Here is a 25,602-nt window from a genome sequence, read left to right on the forward strand (position 1 = left end):
CGTGGAATGCATCACTTTAATCTCGCATTATAATAAACGATGCTGTAAAAATCCCTGTTTGTTGTGAGATCAATACTGACCTTTCGTGACTCGCGGATTTTTTTTATCCAAGTGCCCGACCTCGTGCTGCCCTTGGCACGGCTCTCATGGCAGTGCCCAGAATATTATCGCCCATTCTCCTCCAACCCTTCGAAGATCATTCTCACGGCTCATCACCTCCACCACCACCATCATCACCGCCAGCCATGATCTATCCACGGCTGGCCTCCCCACTTCTCCGTTGCCTCCCGTCGTTGGTACGGACGCCACGCAGCCCTGTCTCGCTCCTGCACGGCGAGCAGAGCGCGTTGCCGCTCCGTCTCCACGCTGGCCGTCCTCCCCAGCCTCTCCGTCGGCCACCGTCTCTCTAAGCGACGGCGTTGTCCGGCTAAGGGCCCCACTACTTGCTGATCCTCGACAGTGACCGTGATTTCATCGTCACGTTAGATTATTCACACATTTGCACGTAACAACAATTTTACTTTCTAATTGAGCTGACATTTCCTCTCATTTTGCCTATTCGCTATAACGCGGATATCAGTTGGAAATCTCACAGAGCAGTGTCGGGGGACGACTCTTTCACAGCGCTTCTCTGAAAACAAAACCTTTCAGCGGCCACCTCATCCAGCAGCGGATCGACAAAGGGAGGTAAATTAATTTTGGTTTCAAGAGGGGGATGGTGTTCCGAGAACCCCTGGCGTGCGCGTGGGAAGGTGCGGTTAGCGCGCTGCGCTACAAACCCGGTGACCCGACTTTGATTCCCGCTCACGACCAACGCCAGTGAAGATGATGTGAACCAGTCCTGGGGCCTCCTGTCGGTCGACTCAAGTAGCTGATGAGACGTGTAAACATCGCCTCTTGGGAGACACCGGGTGTGGTGTTGGGCACCCTCGTGTGACGTGTCGGCATTCATAGGCGCTACTCGCTAACAGCACTTGTCCCAACAGTCCGTTGAGGCTTTACGGGGGATCTTCGTCTTTGGGAAGGTGCGTTGCACGTGCCTTAGCGACACCACCTTTTAATAAACATCCAGACGTTAACCTCGCACCAGAATGGTGGTGGGGGGGGGGAAATCAACGAATTCAGCGGTGAGCTTGAGTTTTGTTGAGGTTGATTGTGCTTGGGCACCACTGCAAAAGCTGCAGGGTGATGCAGCTGCATCGCCACCAAATGATTTGATTTCAAACAGATTGGCTACCGGGTGCACACATCGGCCGCGATTTGGACCCGTTTCACAACGGCAAAAAAAAAAAACGGTCAATGTGTGGGAGGGAGAAGAAATAAACCCAAACGGGGAATTTTTTGACTCGATGGAAAATCCTATATCCATATTCGGCTTCCAACATTTCCGAGGCTGCTCTCTCGATCAATGGAAAGAGACACAAAAGCCCCGGGGCTCGGGAGAGCGATAGACTCGCTTCTCACATCTCATCTCCCACGGGGGACGCGTAGCCAGAGTAAAAATAACCCAAACTCGCCGGGTTCTGCACCCTTCAATTGCAATCGCGCTCGATGTGATCATCGCTGCCTCTTCATTTGTAACGCCATTGCCCCTGCCGCTGCGGCGGCGGCAGAAACAAAAAAAAGGGAATTACGATCATTATCGCGCACCGCAGCAATCGGCCAAATTGGTTGTGGTGGGATAAATTGTGGGTGATTGCCGGCTTTTATAGCTCCCCCCTCGAGAGGCTGGGGGTGGGAGTGTGGGGGATGGGGGGGGCCCAACGGTAGGAGATCCCTTTTCCTGCAGCGATCGAGTGGCCAGGAGCAGACCTCGCCCTGCGACCGCCCTTCACCTTGACATTTTCGTTTAGAGAACGCAGCTATTCACACCAACGGCGCTAATGCTGCAAGACGGCGGCGACGATGCACCGGCGAACGAACGCCGTCGTCGTTATTTGTCGAGCGATTGTTCGACCGCCGTTCTGCTTCTGCCGACTCTAGGTTGAGCAATAGTTGATTTTATTCCGCGTAAAATCTATTACGATTTTTTGAGAGGGGGCGTGACCTGACCTGCACAGCGGGCAAAACGTTTAGCGGAGCAATTGGTTGGCTGTGATTGCTCGCTCGTGGCGCCTGTTGACGCACGTCGGAAATTACGATATTTTCCATTGTTGATGTATTCAAATTAATGTTTGTCTGTCATACCACTTGTGATTCCAACACCAACACACGAGCATCACGACGATTGTGCACACGGTTGCCTTCCTGGGTACACGGCTGCGCTGGTGCGATGACACTGCACCTCGTGCTAGAGCAAGTACATGCATATTATTAAAAGATGATGAGAATGATGCATGCTACCCACTGCGACGGAACTTGTGCTCCAACACTTAGGGAGGTGAAATCGGTGGATCACAATGAGATCATAATGCGAGATAGTACATCAAGGATTTAAATTAAATTATTTTGGGTCTTTTCGGTAAAGTCACGTATATAAGTTCAAAGAAAATAACAAAAAACTACGACGTTTCGATCGCAACACAAGCGGTCGTCATCAGGTAAAGCTTTAAGTCAAGATTTACAGCAAGTAAGTTGTGTATTCATACTCATTAAGGACGAGGACAAATATTCCAGTGTGGATCCCTTCTGATAAGTCTTGAGACTCAATTGCGCTGGCCTGGATGAATATCAAAATGAGGTTGGCTGTACCGAGCCACCGGTGCTAGACAATTCCACATTGTAAAGCCTTCCTAGGAATACGCTACGGACCAAGCCACTGTCGCTTTGTTAAATAGATACGTGAGAATAAAAATAACACTGGCGCATGGCCTTAAACAGCTGTTCTTCATAAATATAGCTCATGTGTTCTATTTTAAAGCGTATCCCTCTCTCACATCAGCTGTGAATGCTGCTGTGCTGTTGTGTGCTCAATGCATGACTGAAAGCATAACAAACACTTGCTGTATATAAATAAATTATAAAAACCACGTGTTTATCATGCTCGTGGCATGAGTTTGCTTGGAAAATCAGGAGTCCGAAAAATTCATTTTTTTTTGGTTTGTTAAATGCACTCACGGACATGACTACATCCAGCCTGTTAAGAAGGGCGAGCGGGCTTGGGCAGGACGTGTCACCCCTAAAGGGGACGGGGTGGATGACGGTCAACAACAAACACGGAGCGGACAGCTAAGGAACGGAAGACATCTGAGATGACGCCCCCCGATGAGATGGAGCGATGAATTCAGTTCATGTGTTGGCGCTGTTGCATCGCGGGCTCGTGAGAGGTGGCGATGGCGTTTTTTTGAAGAGGCCTTCATCCAGCAATGGATTGACCGCGGCCGATGACAAATGCAGTGGCTTGCAGGGGGTTATGTGAACCCATCGTATATAGCACGGGTGAATAAAAAAACACGACGTTTAAGATAATTAAAATGTCAACTTGTAACCTTGCGCCGCCGCCGCACAGTCGACACTCCCCACTCTCGGAGAGAGAGAGTACGACTCAGAGGCGCCGGGATGAACCACAGACGAGCGGGAAAGGTGGCAGCCACGCGGTGAGCCGGCCCCAATAATATAATCACCCACGCTCTACGGTCCTCTACATATTAAGCACGTGGAGAAAACCCACGTGTGAGAGGGGGAAACACTCAATCACATACAGACGCAACAGGTGGAGCCCACACATTCTGGTCGTACCGTCTTCTCCTGGCAAGCCAGGGTATGGCACCCCCTCGACGCCACGATGACAGGCCACGTGTGTGACCGCCACCGCCGCCGCCGTCGCCGCCAGTCAGAATCAATATCAACTGACGATTCCATTCTTGCACGCGCCGCTCGGTTCGAGCGTTCGCTAACAAAGTCAACCCGGACCGCTGTCATCAGACTCCATGACTTTTTTCGAAACCCTCCATCACCGATCTCGTAAAAATGCTCACCGGGGCATCCTCCCCCCACCCCACACATATATATAAGCTGTTAGCCCCCCCTCCCCCCCACATATATATAAGCTGTTAGCCCCCCCTCCCCATTCCTCCCCCACTGATGGAAGACCCCGCTCAGGGTAAGCACCGAGCATTCCTCTTCCCACCATTTAGACAACGGCCAATCGCAGAAAATCCCCCCCAACTCCCCCCCCCCCCACTCCCCAGGCGCCATCGACGCATTGTACCGGGGCTTGCGTGCAAAAAAAGGGGATGAATAAAAAAATAAAACGCTCACCGGGGATTCATAAACACCGATGGGCAAGGCCTCGCCGGGGGGAGCCGCCCCCGTCCAACCCCTCACCTTGAGCTGCGGCACACCGAGGGGCTTGCCGTCCTTGGCGAGCGACACGTAGGTGAAGTAGGCGCTGACGGCGCACACGCGCTCCGCCTCCGCCTCCTCCTCGCTGCCGTCCCCCAGCAGCGCGTTGGCCTCCACGCCCACCTCGATCTCCATCGACTTGGCGCTCGTGAACGTCAGGCGGCCCGTCACCGTCAGTATGCTGCCTGCTCGACGACGGCACACGGGACACGGGGAGTAGGGGGGGGGCGGCAGGCAGTCGATGCATCTTTTCTGTTCAGCACGTCGGCTTTTGGCGACCGATATTATCCACAAATGTGAGATCGCGTATATATATATAGACTTGTCGTTAAACACGCCGCCACCATCCGGCACGGCCAATTAGGAAGGGTTTGTCACGTAAACAAGACGTACCAATTAGCTACTACTTTGGCATACCGCTGTGTTGGAGAGTAAACCCACAACATTTACAATTCGAGTACTAAATTGTAATTGTAAATGTCTCTCCTAACTATGGGAGGCCCTGGACTGGATCAGGTAATCGTCACTGGTGTTGATGGCATGAACACACAAAACGTCACTCACTCCTGGCACGGGAACCTGCAGCGGACAGCCGTGACCGAGCATGCACTAAAATTATAAACAGCGCTGCCAACGTCGAAAACATTTTGCCTTTTGTCTCCCCAGTGCTGACGTTCACACGTTGGACCAAATTCTAAGGAAGGCCCAGGATTGGTTCAATAGATTAGCCGGCGATGTTAGCCGTGGCTGGGAATCGAATCCACACGCAGCCACGTACGTACACACACAGACACGTGCACACACACGGATGCACACAGGTAAATACGTAACACGGACAGGCACGTGCGTACGCTTGCTTCAATATCGACGCGAGCTCTAAATGTAAACCCTCGGTTAAATACAACCCCGAAATAGGCCAGCGAGAGCTGGCGAGGAAGAGCTGGATCTTCACGGGGGGCTGACACGAGCGTCATCGATCGGCACAGCGGTGGCCGCCGTGATGAGGTTGAGCGGTCATTGCTCTTCCCCCACCCGCCCCCCCCTCACGGTCCAATCCATCGATTCAGATCCGATTGCTCCTGAAGAGCTCTCTTAATCAGCGGCTCGCCCGCCGGGTCTTAATTAACGCTTTCCTCCGACGAGGGTTTAGCGGAGTCCATAGTTGAAACGGCGCGATTGCGTTAAACGGCGGAGGCTGCCGCGCGAACGTGAAATGACTGAGACGGCGTTTAGTCGCCGCCTGCGATGGCGATGGGCAACGATGTTGCGTTTTTCAGGTTTTTTTTTACACCGAAATCTGACAAGATTTTGCACGATGATGTAATTCTTTGTTTGAGCGAGATCCGTTCATGTACGATATTGTCCAATAAAACGCCGGTTACTCAAGAATATCATCTGCCACCCAAGTACATTGGTCACACATGTCACTGTTTCATTTTCAAGATCGCTGAGGAAATGATGAATAATTTTCGTAGCACATTAGATCTGGCGGTCGCTTGTGTTGCGATCGAAACGTCATGATCTATTAATTTTCTACCCACGTGACTTTACCGAAAGAAGCAAAGAGTATGGATTCCTGCAGTCACGAAAGCTTCAAATCTAGAATCACCTCTTTAATTTATCGGCGTTGGCGGCGGCGCCCACGGAGGGAGTGGTGGGCGCGGTGCCAGCTCCTGAACATGCCCAATGCAGCGCCAGCGGAACGATGCCCCTCCGCCGCCGACAGCTCGATGGCTCATTGGCAGCAGCGGTGGCTTTTAAAATCAAACGTTGCCACTCTCATAATCCTGGGCCCTGTGACTTAGTGGGATAAAAAAAAAAATTGTAACCTTGAAAAAAGCTAATTTCCAAGCCAATTTTTATGCCGAAAAAAAAAACCTCAGCGTTACATTTTTTTTTTACACGCATGAATAGTCAACAGATTTTCATGAGTTGCTTCTTCTTCGAAACTGGATATTCCAAGGCTTTTGTTTGTTTATAGCCAGGAGTGTGGGCCTTTTGAGATGGATTGCTTTTGTAAGCGAGGCATCCAGCGATTGAATGCAATCTCTTTCGAGGCCATAACAAATGAGAAGACAGCTATAACCAAAATCAGTGATATAAAACAAAATGTGCAAGGGAATCCCTATTTAGCAAACAGGCAATAACCTGAAGCATTAAACAAGTAAACCGCTCATTGCGTTAAAGGATAATAGGCAATTATTTAATTGCAACGGCCTGCAAATGTAACCTTTTAAATTGAACATACTTCTTGGGGGACACTGCTACACAACCAGTATTTGCCTGCATTAATATATTTTAAAAGCAATTACATCAATGGCTAAGAAAATATATATATATTATTAAAGAATCTGCTCCCAAAGTCGAAGCGTTGTCACTGTGCACGCTCCCCTTGGCGCCGTGGCGTCTGTGAGGCTCCGGCAGCCGCGGGCAGCTCTCGATGGGCTCCCACGTGCCTCTAAATAAAGGCCGCATCGACACCTCGGATTCGCGGACACGAACGGAGCTGCAAATAAGCGTGGAGAATGTAATTAATTGGAAAAAGTGGGGGGGGGACACACCCTGTGTCTGCTGACTGTCCTCGCTGCATCGTATCAACACCACCCACCCTGCACCCTGCACCCCCCACTCCCCCCCACCGCCGCCCCCTGCCACGATGTGCGAAGAAAACTTTCGCCGTCGCTTCTGAGTGGGCGAGCACTAAAAAAAAAATGCATTCGCTTGTTTTTCGCCTTCAATATAAAACTCATTTGCCCTTTGCTACCGTCAGCAGCTGATGGGGGCGGGGGTGCGCGGGGGGTTTCCCATTTTCGTACCTCTGACACGGCCGCAAATTCTGGCGCGGCGCCTGCTGCTATTTATAGGAGCGCCGGCTTGCAGCCCCCACCCCAGTGGGCCCCCCCGTCGATGGCGCCTCATCCTCCGCCGTAACTCCTCCTCCGCTGCCGAGCCTCGCCGTTTCCCGGCATAGTTCCGTTTTAGTCTTAAAAACTAAAATTCTAATTTTTGTTTTTTTACCAGGCAAGGCCCGCGGAATTGTATGGCTCTTTTTCAGAAGCGCACCTGCCCATCACAAATGACAGCTCAACGAAGTGGCTTATCACCATCGTGTGGACATTCATAGCAGTAGTCAAATACTCTAAACGCGTGATGTTGGTTCTAAATGTGGAGGGGAAAACCGGAGGACCCGGAGAGAAATCCCATCTCAGGAATCGGGCGACCAACGTAAATCATACGTTGGGGGTTTAATCGCAAGTGGGTTTGCGTGCAGGTGAGAGGCGGATTATCAATATCGCGGGATCATGAGATGCACTGGCAGCAGCTTAGCGAGGCAATCATCCAGCAGTGGCTTGACCGTGGCTGATGATGAATTCTGAGTGACCAACACCTCGAATATTAACCTGCCCAGGCGTTATAAGAATGCACCACGGATCACTCCCACCCCCACATCTTCGTTGTTACTTTTACTGTTTACAAGCTGTCCAAAACGTGTGGAACAGTAGGCCAAATACCCTCTATAGAGGGGGCTCTCTAGAGCTCCCTCTAGTGGAGGCCCTTCTACGAGCAGTGGCGTGAGCAAGCAATTGCAGGGCTGCACCTTCACCTTTTGTGATATTACTTATTATTTTTATTTTTTTTCGTTCAAATTACGTTCCAACAGGACTAGCCCATCTTACCCCACATCTCGCGTAAACTCTTGCGCACACTGATTGGCGAGCGGGGCTGAGAAACCACCAACTCGCTACGTTTGAGGACCCGGACTCATCCCAAGGGCGAAGCGGGAGGAACCCTCATTCCAAATCGCGCTCTTGGAACTCGCTGGCTCGATGGTCTGATGCGGTTACAAGACCCTTACGCCACTGGAACACCGACCTCACACTGTGTCGCTTTCTTGTGAAGGAATACAAAGTGGCTTTATTTTCATGACACTGATCTTATCTTATCAGCTGCTAAACCGATTTACCGGGACATTGGGTATCGGCAAGACAGCTGTCATAGAAGATATTTGAATTATCGAAGGTCCTGGGAATGACAAAAATACACATGTCGTGATGATCATACACTAGATGTCCGATGGCATTGATGGGTCACCTGGAGAAAACCCACACATATGAGGAGGGTAACACTCAAAGCAGCTTCCCTCCCGACGTCTCTTTTCCCAAGTTCTTACAACTCCTGCTTAAACCCAACAGGGGTATCAACTCTTATCTATTGCACCACCGGCGGCTGCTTAACACGCTGGGGCTGTGTTCGGCAAACCACGATGTAAACAAAAGATAAACGCAAATAGGTTTGAGATCCCATCGCTGTTTGGCCACGAACTCCTGGCCATCTCTGAGCGCACGCCCATAAACGCACGGCACTCTCCCATCTAAGCGCAAACCCCAAACTCGGCCCCCTGTGAGGCTTCCGAGACGCACTGACGAAGACATTTAGTTGTAAACATAATTCCATGCTACCTATTAAAACGGGAATTGTACGGGCGCAAAATTTATGGACGCAATTGATGACTTGGCCACACCTTGCTGCGTAAAAGCTTGCGCTCTCATTAGAGCAGAGTGGCTTTAAAAAGGGTGGTAATTTTGTTCGAGTGCAAAATCATTTGAGCATAAGAAAAAAAAATGTACCGCTGTAGCGATTTACGATCAGCCGTGGCAGCTGAGGCTGTGGAATGAGTGCCGGTGTGTGTATAGGGCAGGCGAGATGGATTGTGGAAACGAGATAAGCTCATCGACTGCTTACTGGATACTCCGAAAGCTGCTCACGGATTAGACGACACCGCACAATTAATCACCGGTACAATTACACGCACGTACAGGTCCCCCGTGTAGCCTCAACAGACTGTTGGGGCGAGTGGTACCTATGAAAGCCGGCACGGGACGCGAGGGGGTGGGTGGTCAGCACCACGCCCGGTCGCCTTTGTCTCCCGAGTGGCGATGTTTACACACCGTACCATGTACTCATTTGAGGCCGAGTCGACTTAGGGAAAGCCCGGGGCCGCTGCAGGAATCACGTTCTTATTTCCAGGCTTGTAACACAGTGCAGCATTAACCACAACGCTATGCACACACCCACTCTACGCACAACGTCAAAGGACGATAGGGGCACAAACGATACCAGAGGTGGTAATTGTACCATCCTAACTTCCCATGTCGATGCTGCCCATGCCTTCACCAACCCGCATTGACCAGCGTGGTGAAGTACGGTCATTCAGCCAAACGTGCAACACCGCATACAAATGCTTAGCTTCTTGATGTTTTATCCACACGGTGTACACACACACAAATAGAAGCACCTGGTCTTCAATGCGCTCACCATTATCTTCAAGGCCTTATGCGCTGCCATTAATCCGGATGTCAGTGTGGGTGATGCAAACATCCCCCTCCTGCTTAACCTAGAAGTGAACACACTGGGGCTTCAATCCAGATCGTTTAATCCCTGCTGAAGTGGGGGGGGGGCTCCCGAGGTTGCTTTAATCCCAGCTGGAATTCCAAAACCGCCGAGTGAGTGTGTGTGCGTGAGTGTGTGTGTGCGTGAGTGAGTGTGTGCGCGAGTGTGTGGGGAGCGGTCGCGCAGCGAACAGTGCGCTGCTCTACGAACCCGGCTATCCGGGTTCGACTCCCGCTTATCGCCAACACCAGTGAACTGGTCCAGGCCCTCCCCCTAGGTCGATTCAGCCTAAAAAGAGTGCCCGGTGCGGTGCGTAAGCGTCACTACTGGGGAAACAAAGGCGGTCGGGCGTGGTGCTGGTAATCCACCCCTTTTGTGTGCCATTCCAGACTGCAGGTGCTACTCGCTAACAGCAGTTTCCCAAACAGTCTGTTAAAGGTTACACGGGAGATCTTTGTCTTTGTAGGAGTGTGGACACGCTTGAGTGCAGCAGTGGAGTGTCTAGCTCACTGCACAACGAACCCTGTGACCCGAGTTCAATTCCCGCTCATGGCCCACATTGGAGACGAATATCTGAAGGGCTTCTGCGGCTCCCCGACTCATCCTTAAACGAGTACAGTACCTGGTGCGGTGTGTAAAACATCATCACTGGGGAGAAAAAGGTGAAGCTCTGGCCAAACCACCCACTCGTGCACTACGCTGATTTTCATTCCATTAGGGTGCTCCCATAGTGCACAGTACCTGCCCTGACCGCCTGCTTGGCAACCTTTATCACGAAGGAATCTTCATCTAACGTCAGTCTGTGTTGCACAAGCTGTCCATATGCATCAGACCGCGATGATTTGCCAAGCGAAAAACTGGAAAACAACACTGGAACCCACTGAGTGTTGAGGGCCGCTGCTGTGATAACTCTGCTCACTTTCACTCCACCCCCCTTGCCGCTCTAGGGACACGATGGGGAGACCGATCGCTCCGTCTCCTCGGCGGACGGGCTCTCGGGCAATAATGATATCCGTCGCTAAACATAGCGCCTTTCAATTTGGATGCAAAGAGGGCCGCGTTTACAGACGCCGCTGCAGTAGCAGCCGCCACACATTTGTATTTATGAGTTGAGGGCAACGTGTGCATTATTCAACAAATAGCGGCGTGGGGCCTCCTACTCACGGCAAGTGACACACACAGACGGCAAGTCTCACACACACACAGAAAGTAACACACATACACACATGGCAAGTCACACACACACACACACATGGCAAGTCACACACACACAGTCACACACACAGACACACACAAGTCACACACACACGGCAAGTCTCACACACACGTAACACACATACACACACACACGGCAAGTCACACACACACACAGCAATTTGTAATGGCTGCGCGGCAGCCATTACAAATTGCTTTTTCAAAGAACCAGGCTCGCTCCCCTCTCTCGGTTGGCACGAACGGCCAATTAAGTAGACGAACGGCAACGGGCACCGCCACGGCCGCTATCATCGCTGACTCGACGGCTTGGCGGGTGGAGGTTGAACGGGGCTCAGGAGGCACGAGCGGGGGAACCGGTGGGCACGACGGGGAAGTGGCGGTGGCGGGGACGGAGGAGGTGGCGGGACCCCCCCCCCCAACTGGGTCGAGTCGTCCGAGAGACGATGACGACGACGCAGCTACAAACAACAACCGAGGCGAAGGCCTCCTACCACGCTCGTCGTTTGGATGCACGTGCGGCGGCGAGTCGTTGGGGGGGGGGGCGGCAAGAGGTGTGAGCGAGCGCCTGTTGAGGACGGGATCGGGCCGCGAGGTGGTGGTGGGTGTTGCCATCGGGAGTTACGTACCAGGTGCTGGCACCAGGTGCTGATTTCATGTTGAGTTCGACCCAGGCGAGGCCTAACCCTAAGATTCGCATCCCAAATGACGATGCTGCTCACAAACAATCAAACGGTGAGGCAAATAGGTGGGCAAGGGCTGGTCGTGAGCACCTATTAGGCGAAGACACAAATATTCCCCGTTCGTCGAGTGGACTTGTTGGGGCAAGTTCTCTTAGCCAGCAAGGCCGACACGGCTTGAACCCCACCCGGCCACCTTTGTTTTTCGAGTCCTTTTATTCACACACCACACTAAGTGATAATAATTTATGGCCGAGTCGACCCCGGCGAGGCCCACGGTAGAGTGCGAATATAACACACGCCACAGCGTGCAAACCGCAACGTTACCACCTCTCCCCCCATGGACGCTCACAAAAAAAAATCCATCTCATTCTGCTCTGCAGTCTACATTTTGTTGCATAACAAACTAAAAGAAGGCAGCTGAGCTTCTCATAAATCAGGATACAGGGACTCATAAACCTGCCCAGACAACGGACTTTCACCGTGGAAGAAATTGGAAAATATTTCTTCCCGTCTGGCCGTTCGGCCTTCACGGAAGCGAGTTTGAATTTAGCACTGCCGTTCATCGCATCGATCGCATAAGCGGCTTGCCGCCGGGAAGGGGGAGGTTAAACGTATTTTCTCCATGGGTATTGCCGTCTTCAGGTGGGGGCCATTTAATTACACGGTCAAGTCTGGGGAGGATTTTCTTTCTATCCTCTACGCAAGAGGCTGGGGGAGGGAGAGCAAGGATATTGCTTTGGGAGGGAGGAACACAGAGGCAACGGGAAAGCGTCACGACTGTAATCGCGCGAGGAAGCCAAAGGAAGTCGGGGGCTGGCACGTTGTGCTCAGCAGACAGCCGCACGCAATGACGGTCGGCTCAGTTCTCAGATAACACTGAGGACACCGATGTATAAATGCAGTTTTTGTTAATTGTGCATCCCAACAGCAGAGCGAGAGGCAGGGGAAGCCGGTGCGACGCCGTGCCGGGTCTCACCGAGTCGCAGCTTGCGGTGGAAGTTGATGGCGTCCACGGACGCCGTGACGATGTTGGTCTGGCAGTGACGCGCCGCTACGATGCCGGCCACCTCGTCCATGAGCTTCATCGTCACGCCTGCGTCACGGCCACGACGATGGGGGCAGGGGGTACGTAAGGGAGACATAACGGATATCATGAGACATATCGGAGATGGTGGAGACATCAGAAAGAGACACAATGCTGACAGTGGGAGATTGGAGTCATCGCCCCCGCCCCCCCTACTGGCAGACAATACCTGGTCGTGAGGCAGTTTCTGAGTGACCACACAGAGCCAGCTGCCACTGGGGGTGCCCCTTTCACACGGTTGGGATGAGATGGGAAATAAAGCGTTCTGAGAAGCCCCGGCGAATTTAGGGTTGGGGGTCGTGGTGGCTGAAGTGGTTTCTGGTGACACCATCACCGGATGCAGTTTAACGTCACGCCCAGGACAACGCACGGAGCGCCGTGCCGCGTGGCGGCCAGACGTTTAAGCCAGCATCTACCTGGCACCAAATGGCGCAGATTACAGGAAAAGTGTGAACAATCGCAGTGCTGCGATGGCTCTCTCGCAATCAGCAGCTGTGCCAAATTCAGTGGGAAAGCGCACGCTACTTTTAGCGGTGTAAACAATGAACAGTCAGACACAAAGACAAAAAAAACTCCCGTGCAGCCTTAAGAGACTTTTTGGGGCAAGTTATGTTCGAGAGCACGTATGAAGGCCGGCAAGGCACACGAGATGTGGGTGGCCAACTCCAGACCAAACCACCGTTGTCTCCCCAGTGCTGATGTTTGACGCACCGCACCAGGTACTCATTTGAGGCCGAGCCGACCAAGGGGAGGCCCAGGACCGGTTCAGATAATCCTCACGCTCACGGTGCCTCAGGGCTTTATCTTCATGCATTTCATATCCGAGACAAAATTTAAGTGGTATTAAAAAAATCCACATTACCTGAAATCCACAGGTATTAAGGGGTTTATATTCACTGTGAAGCGTGGGACTCGGAGGTGACAGCCGGTGCCAATTGAAGGTGGCATGAGTGACGCGAGTGGGTGGAGGATGACGGAAGGCACCCACTGGAATGAACCCAATGCGGGGCCACACATTCACGCGTTCACTCGTATGCACACATAAAAAAGACAAAGGCCCGCTGGTATAGCCCAAGCAGACTGTTGGGGCAAGTGCTGTCAAGCGAGCACCTACGGAATTTGAAATGGCACCCAAAGGGGAGGTGGTCTGGCAAACACCACCTCCGGCCGTCTTTCTCTCCCCATTGCTAACACAGAATTGTCTCCCAGGGGAAGCACAGGACAGGTTCAGCTATCACGTGCAACTGACATTAGTCGTGGCTGGGAATCAAAATTGGGTCGCCGGCTTCCATGGTGCAACGTGCTAACCACTGCGCCACGGGACACAAAGGGCTCAGTGGCCAGCACCACACCAGGGAGCCTTTGTGTCCCCAAAGATGATGTTTACACACAGTACCAGGTACTCAATTAAGGCTGAGTATACCTAGGGGAGGCCCAGAACCAATTCAGATAATCGTGACCAATGTTGGCTGCGAGCAGGAAACGAACTCGGTTCGTCGGGTTCGTTTCAGAGTGCTAACCACCGTTAATTAATAATTACACATGCCCTGCACACATACGCACACGCGCGCGCAAGTACAGCGGTACAGAAGCGTGCACGGCCGCACACGCAGGCGCACACACGCACGCACGCAGGCGCACGCACGCACGCACAGGTCATCAATCACACGGTGGCCATGAAAAGCTTGCCTTTGACCATTATCACCATGGCATCCATCACAAATCGCTCTGCGACCGTCCATCGAATTGGCACGGGGATCAAGACGTTCCCACTGCTCGCTTGTGTTTCGTTGTGTCTGTGTGCGAGCAAGGGCTCTAACATCCCTCGCTGGTCTCTCTTTGTTTGCCTTTCCTGTACTTTGCACTGCTGTCGTGTTATTGTAATGTGTTTGTTGTTGTAACGTTCTTAGCCGCCCCTACTGGAGACCCGTAAAAAAAAATCTTTATAGCTCATTGGATTCCTCCAACAGAAATAAATATTTTGATTCGGATTCACTCCAGCATAGAGGACCCTATTCAAAACCGCCCGTCTGGGCCTGTTGAGGACTGTGACCCATCTCCAGCCGGACGTTCCGGCTTGCCTCGCCCTGCGGTCGAGCGTCGATAATCACTCGGGAACAGAACGCGAGCGAGCGGTGGGCTCAGTCGCCCACGGCGGCACCGAGCCCCCGTGTTCAGCCAGGTGCCGCTCACGCATCACCGCAGACCTGTGTTCAGCAACTGGGTAGATAAGTAACAAAAAGGACCACCCAAACCTCACAGCGTCAGCCTACAACACCCGGCATACCCAGGACAGATGCTCGTCCAAGTCCGAAGCAGCCTCAACCCTGCCGATCGGACGTCACCTGGTGGCGCACGTGACACCGCTCGGCTGTGCGCGACGCTACACACGCGATCTTCGGCGGTGGCCTCCCGCCTTCTGCCCTCCCTCCCCCGCCTCTCCCTGCCCCTCCCCGAAGTACGTGGGCCGCTCACGTCCGATCGCCCTCGCTCATCGCCGCTCCATCACGAGGCTCCCACGGTCGTGCTATCGGGGACACGAGCGGAGCGACCTTGGGAACAAACCGCTAGCAGAGGGCCGTCACCAGGGCTGGCCGAGCGACCGTTGGGTTCTACACTGTCCACTCCACCGCAGTGTTGACCACAGCGAGTTTGTTTTTAGAAACATTGAAAATTAAGTTACTTGCACTCTGTAGACGTCTAGCACTTCACGTTTAGAAATAGCAGCAGTTAATTAAAATAGTGGAAATTCAATTGAAAAAAGCCACAACCAATTAAAATTATTTAATCAACAAAGGATTGAAAAGAATAGTTTGGTTGCTAACACCTATATATTTAACAATCATCCAGGCGTATCAACACTGTTTGTTTGCACCGCAAAGCCTCAAGCATCACGGCAATAACCTCCCACAGCATCTGAACCGGGGCCCTGATAGACATCAGCAGCACGAAGCCTGACCCCCCCCCCCATTCCCTTCCACGAAGCTGACGAACACTCACACGAAGCTGACGAACACTCACACGAAGCTGACAAACACTCACACGAAGCTGACAAACACTCACACGACCCTGACGAACACTCACACGAAGCTGACGAACACTCGCACGAACCTGACGAACACTCGCACGAACCTGACGAACACTCACACGAACCTGACGAACACTCGCACGAAGCTGACGAACACTCACACGAACCTGACGAACACTCACACGAACCTGACGAACACTCGCACGAAGCTGACGAACACTCACACGAACCTGACGAACACTCACACGAACACTCACACGAAGCTGACGAACACTCGCACGAAGCTGGCGAACACTCGCACGAAGCTGACGAACACTCACACGAACACTCACACGAAGCTGACGAACACTCACACGAAGCTGACGAACACTCGCACGAAGCTGACGAACACTCACACGAAGCTGACGAACACTCGCACGAAGCTGACGAACACTCGCACGAAGCTGACGAACACTCACACGAACACTCACACGAAGCTGACGAACACTCACACGAAGCTGACGAACACTCGCACGAAGCTGACGAACATTCGCACGAAGCTGACGAACACTCACACGAACACTCACACGAAGCTGACGAACACTCGCACGAAGCTGACGAACACTCACACGAAGCTGACGAACACTCGCACGAAGCTGACGAACACTCGCACGAACCTGACGAACACTCGCACGAAGCTGACGAACACTCACACGAAGCTGACGAACACTCACACGAAGCTGACGAACACTCACACGAAGCTGACGAACACTCACAATGCACCGCGCGCAACCCTGCCAGGTCAAACACCCCCAGCATTCATCACGGGCAACCTTTCCGCTGGCACGAGCCACGTGGACCGCACGGAATGATAATGAGACACCCCCAATTACTTCGACGGATGTGCCGTGGCCACAATTAATTAGTCCACAGAGGACTCTTCGTCGGTTAAACAAGGACCGGAGTGATGCCCCTCCCCTCCACATGCTCCCCTCCCCCAACACCCCCCCCCCCCACTTCCAGATGTGCCGAACGATACCGAGGTCGGTGCGCAACTCCGCAGGCTGCGGGGGGAACAGCAGCCGGTGCCAAGGATCATCGCTCGCTGTCTCTGCAGCCACCTTGAGAGATGTCCTCCGAGGGATTGGAGCATCTTGGTAGATGTTGCTACTCAGAGATGCGACATCAGGATCTGGCTATCGCTGGTGACGTGTTTGCGAACGCCTGGCTTGCTGTACGGATGTGTTACATCATCGATTGACCCACGGAGAATAGCTGCTTGCTGTCCCTCAGACTGTTATGAGCATCTTGTGTCTGCTTGCTTCGGCCGATGGGTATCGCTTCGCTATCTTAGGGGATGTGCCTTTGAAGGACTTGCCACAGTCAGGAGATGTGAAATTATAGCGATGCTACAAAGCAGAAATAGACATCCCATTTTGAAGTGAAACTATTTATTTTACATTCTCCATTTAACGAGAGCCAATATTTATGTCTGTAGCAAGGAAGAGCGGGCAATGGATAGCTACACGTGCATGGTTATAGAGTTTTGTACAATTTGGTTGCAGGCAAACACTAATGATGCAATTATTTAACGCGAGAAATGTGTATCTATGTATTTTCCAAGGCCAGTCCAGGATTGGGATGTTTGGGAGTTGGCATGAAACCCAACTAACCAGACACACGCAACCCTCCCAAGTGGGCACAGGTGGATTCACAAACCTACTTTTGCCGTGCTGCCGCCCCTGACCGCCTCGAGATCTCCACGCTGCACCCCCCCCCCAGCGGGCATGCGCTCTGGCGCCTGTACATGGCGGTTGTTGCCTCTCGCGACCGAAGTGACGGGGCCTTCACCGGCCACCCTGTGGCAGCGTGCGAACGCTTCAGGGAAATGCCAAGCGGAACGAGCCCACGGCCACACCTGCATGTGGGACTGGGCCAGGCGAGCACGGCGTGACCGCAGGCCGGTTGACGGGGCACAGCGGTGGCGCCGCTCCACGCTTGTCGCCACGCAGGCTTCAACGGTTACAATCCGGCGGCCGCACCCCCCCTCCGCCCCGATTAATATACTTGGGCGGTGCGTCATAACCGCGACGTTACTACACGATGATATTGCACGACGTTACTACACGATGATATTGCACGACGATATTGGACGCTACACATGCTTCACAGCGGACGCTAGAGATCCCCCCTGACATCGCCGGCAACGGCAGGCCATTGCGTCGCCGGCGTCACCGTCTCTAAATTTGATAATTAGACGGCAAATGAAAAATATTCCATGAGGAAATTAAGCCCCGGTTGCAACCGTATGCATCAGAGTCCGGACTGTGAAGCCAGGCGAGAGTTAAGCGCTATATATATAAACGGAGACGGAGCTCCCTCCCGTGCTTCATGGCACAGCCCGAAATTTCGCCGTAGGAAACGGCTACAAACAGCATGGGCTCATAAAGCAAACAGGGCACGGAGAAACAACAATTGTTTATTTATTTCCCCCCCCACACCCGCCCCCTCTTAAATCGCAGCAAAGCAAAAAAAACGCAACCCCTTAAAATGCAATGTGACAGAATAGGGTCGCAGTGGAAATGCCAGGAGGGAAGGGGCGATAAAGAGCGCCGCTATGGCCGCCAGAAATGGGTGCTTCGCACGTGCGTGCATACGTGCGCGTGCGTACGTGCGTGTGTGCGTACGTGCGTGTGTGCGTGCGTACGTGCGTGTGTGCGTGCGTACGTGCGTGTGTGCGTGCAGAGCAGTTTTGCGTGCTGCGCTACGAACCCGGCGACACGGGTTCAATTCCCGCTCACGGCCAACACCAGTGACGATTATCTGAACTGGTCCCGGGCCTCCCCTAGGTCGACTCAGCCTCAAATGAGTACCTGGTGCGGTGTGTAAACATCGCTACTAGGGAGACAAAGACGGTCGGGCGTGGTGCTGGCCACCCACCCCCTCGTGTACCGTTCCGGCCTTCATAGGTGCTCGCTAACAGCACTTTCCTTACAGTCTGTTAAGGCTATACGGGGGATCTTTGTCTTTGTCTTTGCAGAGCAGTTTAGCGTGCTGCGCTACGAACCCGGCGGACCTGAGTTCGATACCCTCTCTCACGGCCACCAACACCGGTGACGATTATCTGAACTGGTCCTGGGCCTTCAACTAGGTCGACTCAGCCTCAAATGTTACCCGGTGCGGTGCGTTGTAAGCATCGTCACTGGGGAGACAAAGGCGACCGGGCGTGGTGCTGGCCACCCACCCCTTCCTGTGCCTTTCCGGCCTTCATAGGTGCTCGCTAACAGCACTTGCCCCAACGGTCTGTTCAGGCTATACGGGGGAGGCGGGGGTCTTTGTCTTTGTTTGCCCATGTAAGACACCCAGGCGCACGGCCGTCGGTGGAACGGGTATTTGTCGGTAGCGCCGGCTCATCAAAGCCTGGCTGCTGCCTTCCAGCTCGTTCTGCGCTTCCCCCAGCGATTGTGCACGAACGACGGGCATGCTATGTATTTTTTACACGCATAAAACGAAAGGTTATTATTAAGTTAGCAGTGCCGGTGGTTCCTTATTGATAGATGAGCTGAAATCATAATCGTATTGCATTTGTCAGCTCTGCTTCTCAGACGCGTGTCTGTTTCACATTAGCTGGCATCTCGGCAATGAGCACCCTCGTAAATGATTACGTGATCGACAGTGCTGCGCTTTAATGAAGATTGCATTGCTTCACATAAAACGAGAGAGGCCCAAAGCACAACCAATCTGTTTCATATCTAAAGAGTAGGCACGCATCACACTGCTGTGATACATTAAGTATCACCATAACTGTTTAACACGAATGGCTTTCGCGACCAATATCATCCATAATAGAGGTTTTTTTGGGTTGGATCGCGTAAATATATAAATGTGTCGTTAAAACCCGCCGCCATCCGACACAGGAAGGACAAGATCATAGGGCTCGCATAATGCGCATGCATAATGTACGTTGACTCAGTAATCCCCCCCCCACTTTGCGCAAGAGCGCAGAAGCGTGGTCAACACATCTACGCCTCTATATAAGGAACGAAACAGGTGGACTTCTCCACAAATCTGGCTGTCGCCTGATGAAGCTGGTTGTATTTATTGGCGAAACGTCTTACTCAGATTGTAAACGTTGTGGCTTGGCTCTCCAACACACCGGTGTGTGCTGTACTAGTGACGAATTGGCACGTTCTGTTTACGTGACAACCCTTACTAGTTGGCTGAGTCGGGTGGTGGCGGGGTTTAACGACACATTCATATATTTAAGAGATCTAACACAAAAAAAACCTCGATCGTGGATCACCATAACTGTCAAAAGCAAAAAGTCCCAAGCGGTGATTTTTTGTTCAACCAACAAGAGAACGGTGTTGATCTAGCAGCGGACATTCCACATTCTCCACCGACTACCGTTGATATTCACGATGAATCGATCTCCAACACTGCGTGGAGCGTATTTACGATCCGGCGGCTCTGTCCACCCTAAGGCACACAGATGGATGGGTTCACCACGGCCAGCGAGCCGGTCGCGTGTAGTGGGGCACAGTGTGGGTGTACTATCTGGGCCAGCGTGAAAGAGGAGGCCAAAAATTGTCTTGAGCGAGGTGCTCTCCATAGCAGAGGCTCTTCTGCCAGCAGAGGCGTAGGCAGGAAATTGCAGGGCGACACCTTTATCTACCTTTTTACGTTTTCAAACCCACTGTGCATGTCACTATGTATCTATGCATGGTGAGCGTTGGCTTATTCAAATGATCTTAACTATTTAAAATGTTTTGTCTTTTATTTTACAAGGTCAGGAGGCCCACTGAGCTATAAAGCTATTTTGTAGAAGTGGCCTGGCCACAGATGATAGCGCAATGAAGCGGCTTATCCATGTCGACATTTATAGTAGTCGAACACTCTAAACGCACGTTTCTAAATGTGGAGGGGAAAAAACGAAGGACCCGGTGAAAAATGCATTTGACCACGGGGAGAACGTGCAAAATCCAAATATACAGCAGGCGTCAGGGTCGGGATCGAACCCACGACCTCCTGCATACTAGGCGAGGGAGATAACATCTCCGCCACCTTGGCATATGGTGGTTGAATTAGAGAAAGAGCGGCGGCACATCTGGATACTTTTGACTCGGCCTAGCCCTGCCAAAAATACTGTCTTTGGGGAAGGCATTAAAACAAGAATTATGCCCGAAACTGGTCACTGCTCCGCCTTGTGTGATGTACAAGATAGACCATATATTTGATTCGGTGAAGATTTAGCTGATCCGATTTTTAAAACGCACGCTAAAGTCTCTTAACGGGTTCTTCTGATAAAGGGGGTACATGAGATTCATTATTCATGACTTTGTAATCCTTTGATGCCAAATAATGCATGTGCTGGGTCTTGCTCTAATGGGGTTAGTCATGTCAAGGATCACTAAGACTGGTGGCAGGGGAAAAGGGTCCCCGATTTAATTATTACCTCCACAGAGATGCAATACAAAAGGACTTGCACCATTGTATCCTAACAAAACAATCTCATGGGCGGGTTAAGAGTTGTACAAACATGCCATGTGACACCATAAATATATGAAGACAAATATCCCCATATAGCCTTTCATAGTCTGTTGGGGCAAGTGGTGTTAGCAAGCACCTATGAAGGCCGGCACAGCAACCATGGGGGTGGGTGGCCAGCACTACACCCACAAAGACACACATCCCCGTATCCCCCTATAGCCTGAACAGACTGTTGGGGTAAGTGCTCTTAACGAGCAATTATGAAGGCTGGTACGGCACACGAGGGGGTGGGTGGCCAGCACCATGCCCGACCGCCTTTGTCTCCTAAGTGGCGATGTTTACACACCACACCCGGTACTCATTTGAGGCTGAGTCGAGCTAGGGGAGGCCCAGGACCGGTTCAAATAATTGTCACTGGTGTTGGCCGTGAGCGGGAATCAAATTCGGGTCGATGGTGTTCATAGCGCAGCGCGCTAACCGCTACACTACCGCTCCATACACACACGTCTCTCGTGAAGCCTTTTTAATAGGCCGTTGGGGGCAAACACTGTTAGCGAGCACCGAAAAGGATGGCATGGCAAACGAATCGACGGGAAGTTGAGCGCCCCACCATTGGCCGCCGTTGTTTCCCCAGTGTTGATCGTTACCCAACTGGCTAAGTCGACCTAGCGGAAACCCAAGATTGGTTCAGATATTTGCCACGAATGCTCGCTGTTGGCTAACCACGACACCACCGCTCCCCCAACGACTCTAGCCACACCCACGCATGTGCACTAGCACATGTGCAAAACACACAGCAGCTTTCCCGTTTCCTTTGAAGTGCAAAACCGAAAAGATCAAGTTCTGTATTTTCTCACTCCTCTAACATAGGGTGTCAGATTAAGTGAGATTACATAAAGCAGGTATAAGACGACAACAATAGATACACAATAATAATCATAACAACAAATAAAAGCCACTCGAGCTATATGGATAAGTCTACATTTCTGGGAAAGGCTATCAAAAAAAAAAGATCCCAACAACATTGGATTCTAATTCCTGACATTTTGAAAAGCAAAGAGTGCCGGGTTGATACTTTCGAAAGCGCAAGCATAGCAGGCGAAGAATTGCAAACACAGCGTTGATGCAACAATGCCATTGTTTACCAGGACATTGTTGATACCCCCCCCCCCCCGAAGGTGAGCCAGAAATTGTACGGTCCAAACTCATTGCGTTTCCATAAGGTCCTTTATAAAACATTTAAATCTCGTTTTTTATGTTTGTCTTGTGCTTTTGTGAGCCTCCGCGCAATTTTACACTTGGCTTGTTTCATAAATAATTTGCCTTCGCTGCCTCGAGAGCTCTTCTACAGTTGTCGTTTCTTTTTCTTTGATATTTCGACCGTGTCGTAACGCCTCCGATGATATTTACAATCGCGCAGGCCACTCGTCTGATTTCACAGCAGTTGTTTGGGCGCGCACGCTTCTGCCCTGCAATACGTTTGCAACGTTTCACTTTTACTACTGCTCGCTAATCATACACGCTAGCCCATGGTCCATGAACCACAGATTTCACTCCTCGGTACCACTTGAGAGTTGGCACAACATTGGCGGTTCCAATTCCTTCATGAAGCCAAAAGCAGTGAAGTCTGTGATATGCATTTCAAATGAGTGGGGTTAGACATTTCACTCTGATTTCATTACCACCACCACCACGATTCATGGGCAGATAGCCCGTAGATGTCCACTGAAACATGTCCTTGTTTGTTTCCTCTGCCTTGTGCCAATATGCTCAAGTAGTGGCCACATCTTTCTGACACCAACCTCTTATGTGGCCGGCAAGCCATTCTCTGTTAGGTCTTCCTCTTATTTGCCGTATAAATCAATCGGCACCATTTTCTGCTCTGACTCAGGGACTATTCACCAAACAACTGCTCGAAAATTCTCAGTCCTTACGCTTACGATACGAGGGTTAAATTGTGCGAGCAATATTTTTTTTCTTTGTCAATTTATGCATGTTATATAAATAATTGTTACTGCTAAGATAATGGAACAATCGAGGCAGAACAAGACAGAGAGACAGGCAGGCAGTGAAGAGGAGACACATTATTTAGACAACTTAGTAAAACATAAAATAGTAACCATCGCTACGCAACTCTGGGTTCCTAGGTCAGGTCTCATGACCAGAATTATGCGAAAAAATGTTTTTATCAACCCTGGAATCATGGCGACATCGATACTGGTAATGGTGATGGCGGTGGTGGGATAAGTTAACCTTCAATTTGGACCAGAACTAGCAACCTTTCCGAAACAATACAATCTCAACAATACTATCTCCGCACGACGCAAGTTCTCCACAGGATACGTTCCGTCCTTTGGCTCCCACTCCATGGCTAGCCTCGACCACAGCCATTGTCCCCCTTCTCGGGACACACCCTGCCACAAGCCCATTCGCTCACTTCGCTTCACGGTCAACACGACGGCTCTTAGTCGCGTACATTCTCCAAACCCACATAGTCCTCCCTCCTGTCTCGCTCTCAGCAGCACGGTGCATACTATCTGGCCCTGCGCGGAACAATGCCGCCGCCGCTACGGGTTGTTATCAGCAGCTTGCGCGAGCGCCGCGCTCAAGCCAGCGCCCGCGAGTGCTGCTGGGACAGCGGCTAGCACGGCGTAACCAAGGCAATTAAAATCAGAGCGCCTATGAATTAACGGACTGATGGACGAACGGCAAATGGGCGAACGTGTCGAAGGAACCGGCTGGTCGGCTAAGATATGCAGGCACGAGGACGAAGCGCTATTGAAGCGATGTTTATGAGTCGCTGGCGACAGGTTCACCTCCTCCGTCTCTCACCGCCGGCGTTGCTGCGAGCGGCTGCAATCTACCCCAAGCCTCTCGCGTTGACAGGCACGCTCAAAAGACAAATTCGACATCGGAACGCAACGTCGAGCTTTCACGACGAAATATATTTGAAATTGACAAACAACAACAGATATTTGTCCGGCCTTATTTCCCCACCCTCAGCCCAATGAATTATTTGACCGAAATCTTCCAAATTTGTGTTCCTCCACGCTTGGCCTGGCCTTGGAACCGATTATTCACCCGCTTGTGTACACGACATCTCGACCAAATTCCGGTCAACAAGTGGAGGGGTGCTCGCTCACGCCGCAAAGAATGAGTTTGCCCCCAGAGAACTTCCCCCTCCCACCCCTCACACCCCCACCGCATGGCCACATCCGAGTTCCTGATTGTTTGTGAACGGGCTCAAGGCTCAATCGAGAGTTCGGGCTCACGCTTCAATCAAGCCGGTATTTACTTTTGGAGGAGGTCAATATTGACCTCGCTGTGATGGCGGCACTGATGATTTGCGACGAGCGAGAAGGACGCGGACAACGGCGCTCGCCCTGACCCTGCGACGACGGGCGGCGTCGGATTTTACAGAAGCCCCAATTAATTGGAGTCACGGTGGCGAGATGTTAACCACCTCGCCTGGTATACAGGAGGTCGTGGGTTCAATCCCGGCCCTGATGATGCCCTGTATATTTGGAGTTTGCACGTTCTCCTGGTGGTCACGTGTAGTTTTCTCCGGGTCCTCCGGTTTTTCCCTCAACATTTAGAATGAACATGCGTTTTAGAGTATTTGGCTGCTATAAATTTCCATATGATAAGCCACTTCGTTGGTCACTTATGATAACGAGCTATATCGCTCAGTGGGCCTTACCTGGTAAAATAAATCTAGCTTACCGTTTAATTTGTCGGTGTTTTGCATGGAGCTCGGAGCCCAGCGAAGGATCGTCTCACGGCGATTCTTCCCGAGTTGACCCCTGGCCTGGGCCTTCCCGGTTCGCCTTCGGGGTCTCAAAGCGTGTCGCTCAGCTTCTTCTACTTTCGTACGGCTGATGTAGATGCAGAGACAACGACTACGATCTTACAATCAGGTGGTCAAGCTAGATAACTGCGTCTGGAGCAGCAGAGTTTCGCTGATGATGTCTCTCCCTCGTATTTTGTACGCCCGGCGAAAGCCTCCCTCTGTCGCGGGCCTCCAGGCTGAAATTTGATGCTCAGAGTCACTCGGGGAGAAGCCAAAACTCTAAGAAGCCACGGTTTTCCCACTCCCGACGAACACCGCTCTACATCATGATTGGTCCTCGAAAGCTCTGCATTATGTAGGACCCAAAAATGTATTTTATTTTGCCGACGACGAAGACCATTTTCTATGATAAAAGCAAGCCATCCAAACATCTCACCGGTGGAGGGGACGATCAAAGAGGCAACGTCTCATACAAGCACACGACTTCGAATTTGGGCACAGCTGGCCTTGCTCCCAAGGGGTTGGTGGGTCATGTCCTTGCTCACGATTGAGCAGAGAATTAAACTACCGTTTAGAACAACATTTTCTGAACTGTGCTCAATGGCGCCCACAAAGTTTTGGGCACAGCTTTCACCGAAAAACATCAGGCAACCCGGCTGCA

General features: G+C 51.8%; 1 protein-coding gene across 4 annotated transcripts in view; it reads right to left on the reverse strand.

The window, feature by feature from the left end:
* Nucleotides 1-25,602, reverse strand: part of ACOT7 (acyl-CoA thioesterase 7) — an 89,444-nt gene that overhangs the window by 12,915 nt on the left and 50,927 nt on the right. For all 4 annotated transcript variants that reach the window (XM_078873178.1, XM_078873177.1, XM_078873176.1 and 1 more), the window contains 2 exons: nucleotides 12,547-12,663; nucleotides 4,267-4,469 (listed from right to left, as the gene is read on the reverse strand). In XM_078873178.1, coding sequence (XP_078729304.1) covers nucleotides 4,267-4,469; nucleotides 12,547-12,663 — 320 coding nt within the window. The remainder of the gene's footprint in view (nucleotides 1-4,266; nucleotides 4,470-12,546; nucleotides 12,664-25,602) is intronic.

The sequence above is a fragment of the Lampetra fluviatilis genome, chromosome 36 (assembly GCF_964198595.1).
Source record: "Lampetra fluviatilis chromosome 36, kcLamFluv1.1, whole genome shotgun sequence".
Lineage (NCBI taxonomy): Eukaryota > Metazoa > Chordata > Hyperoartia > Petromyzontiformes > Petromyzontidae > Lampetra > Lampetra fluviatilis.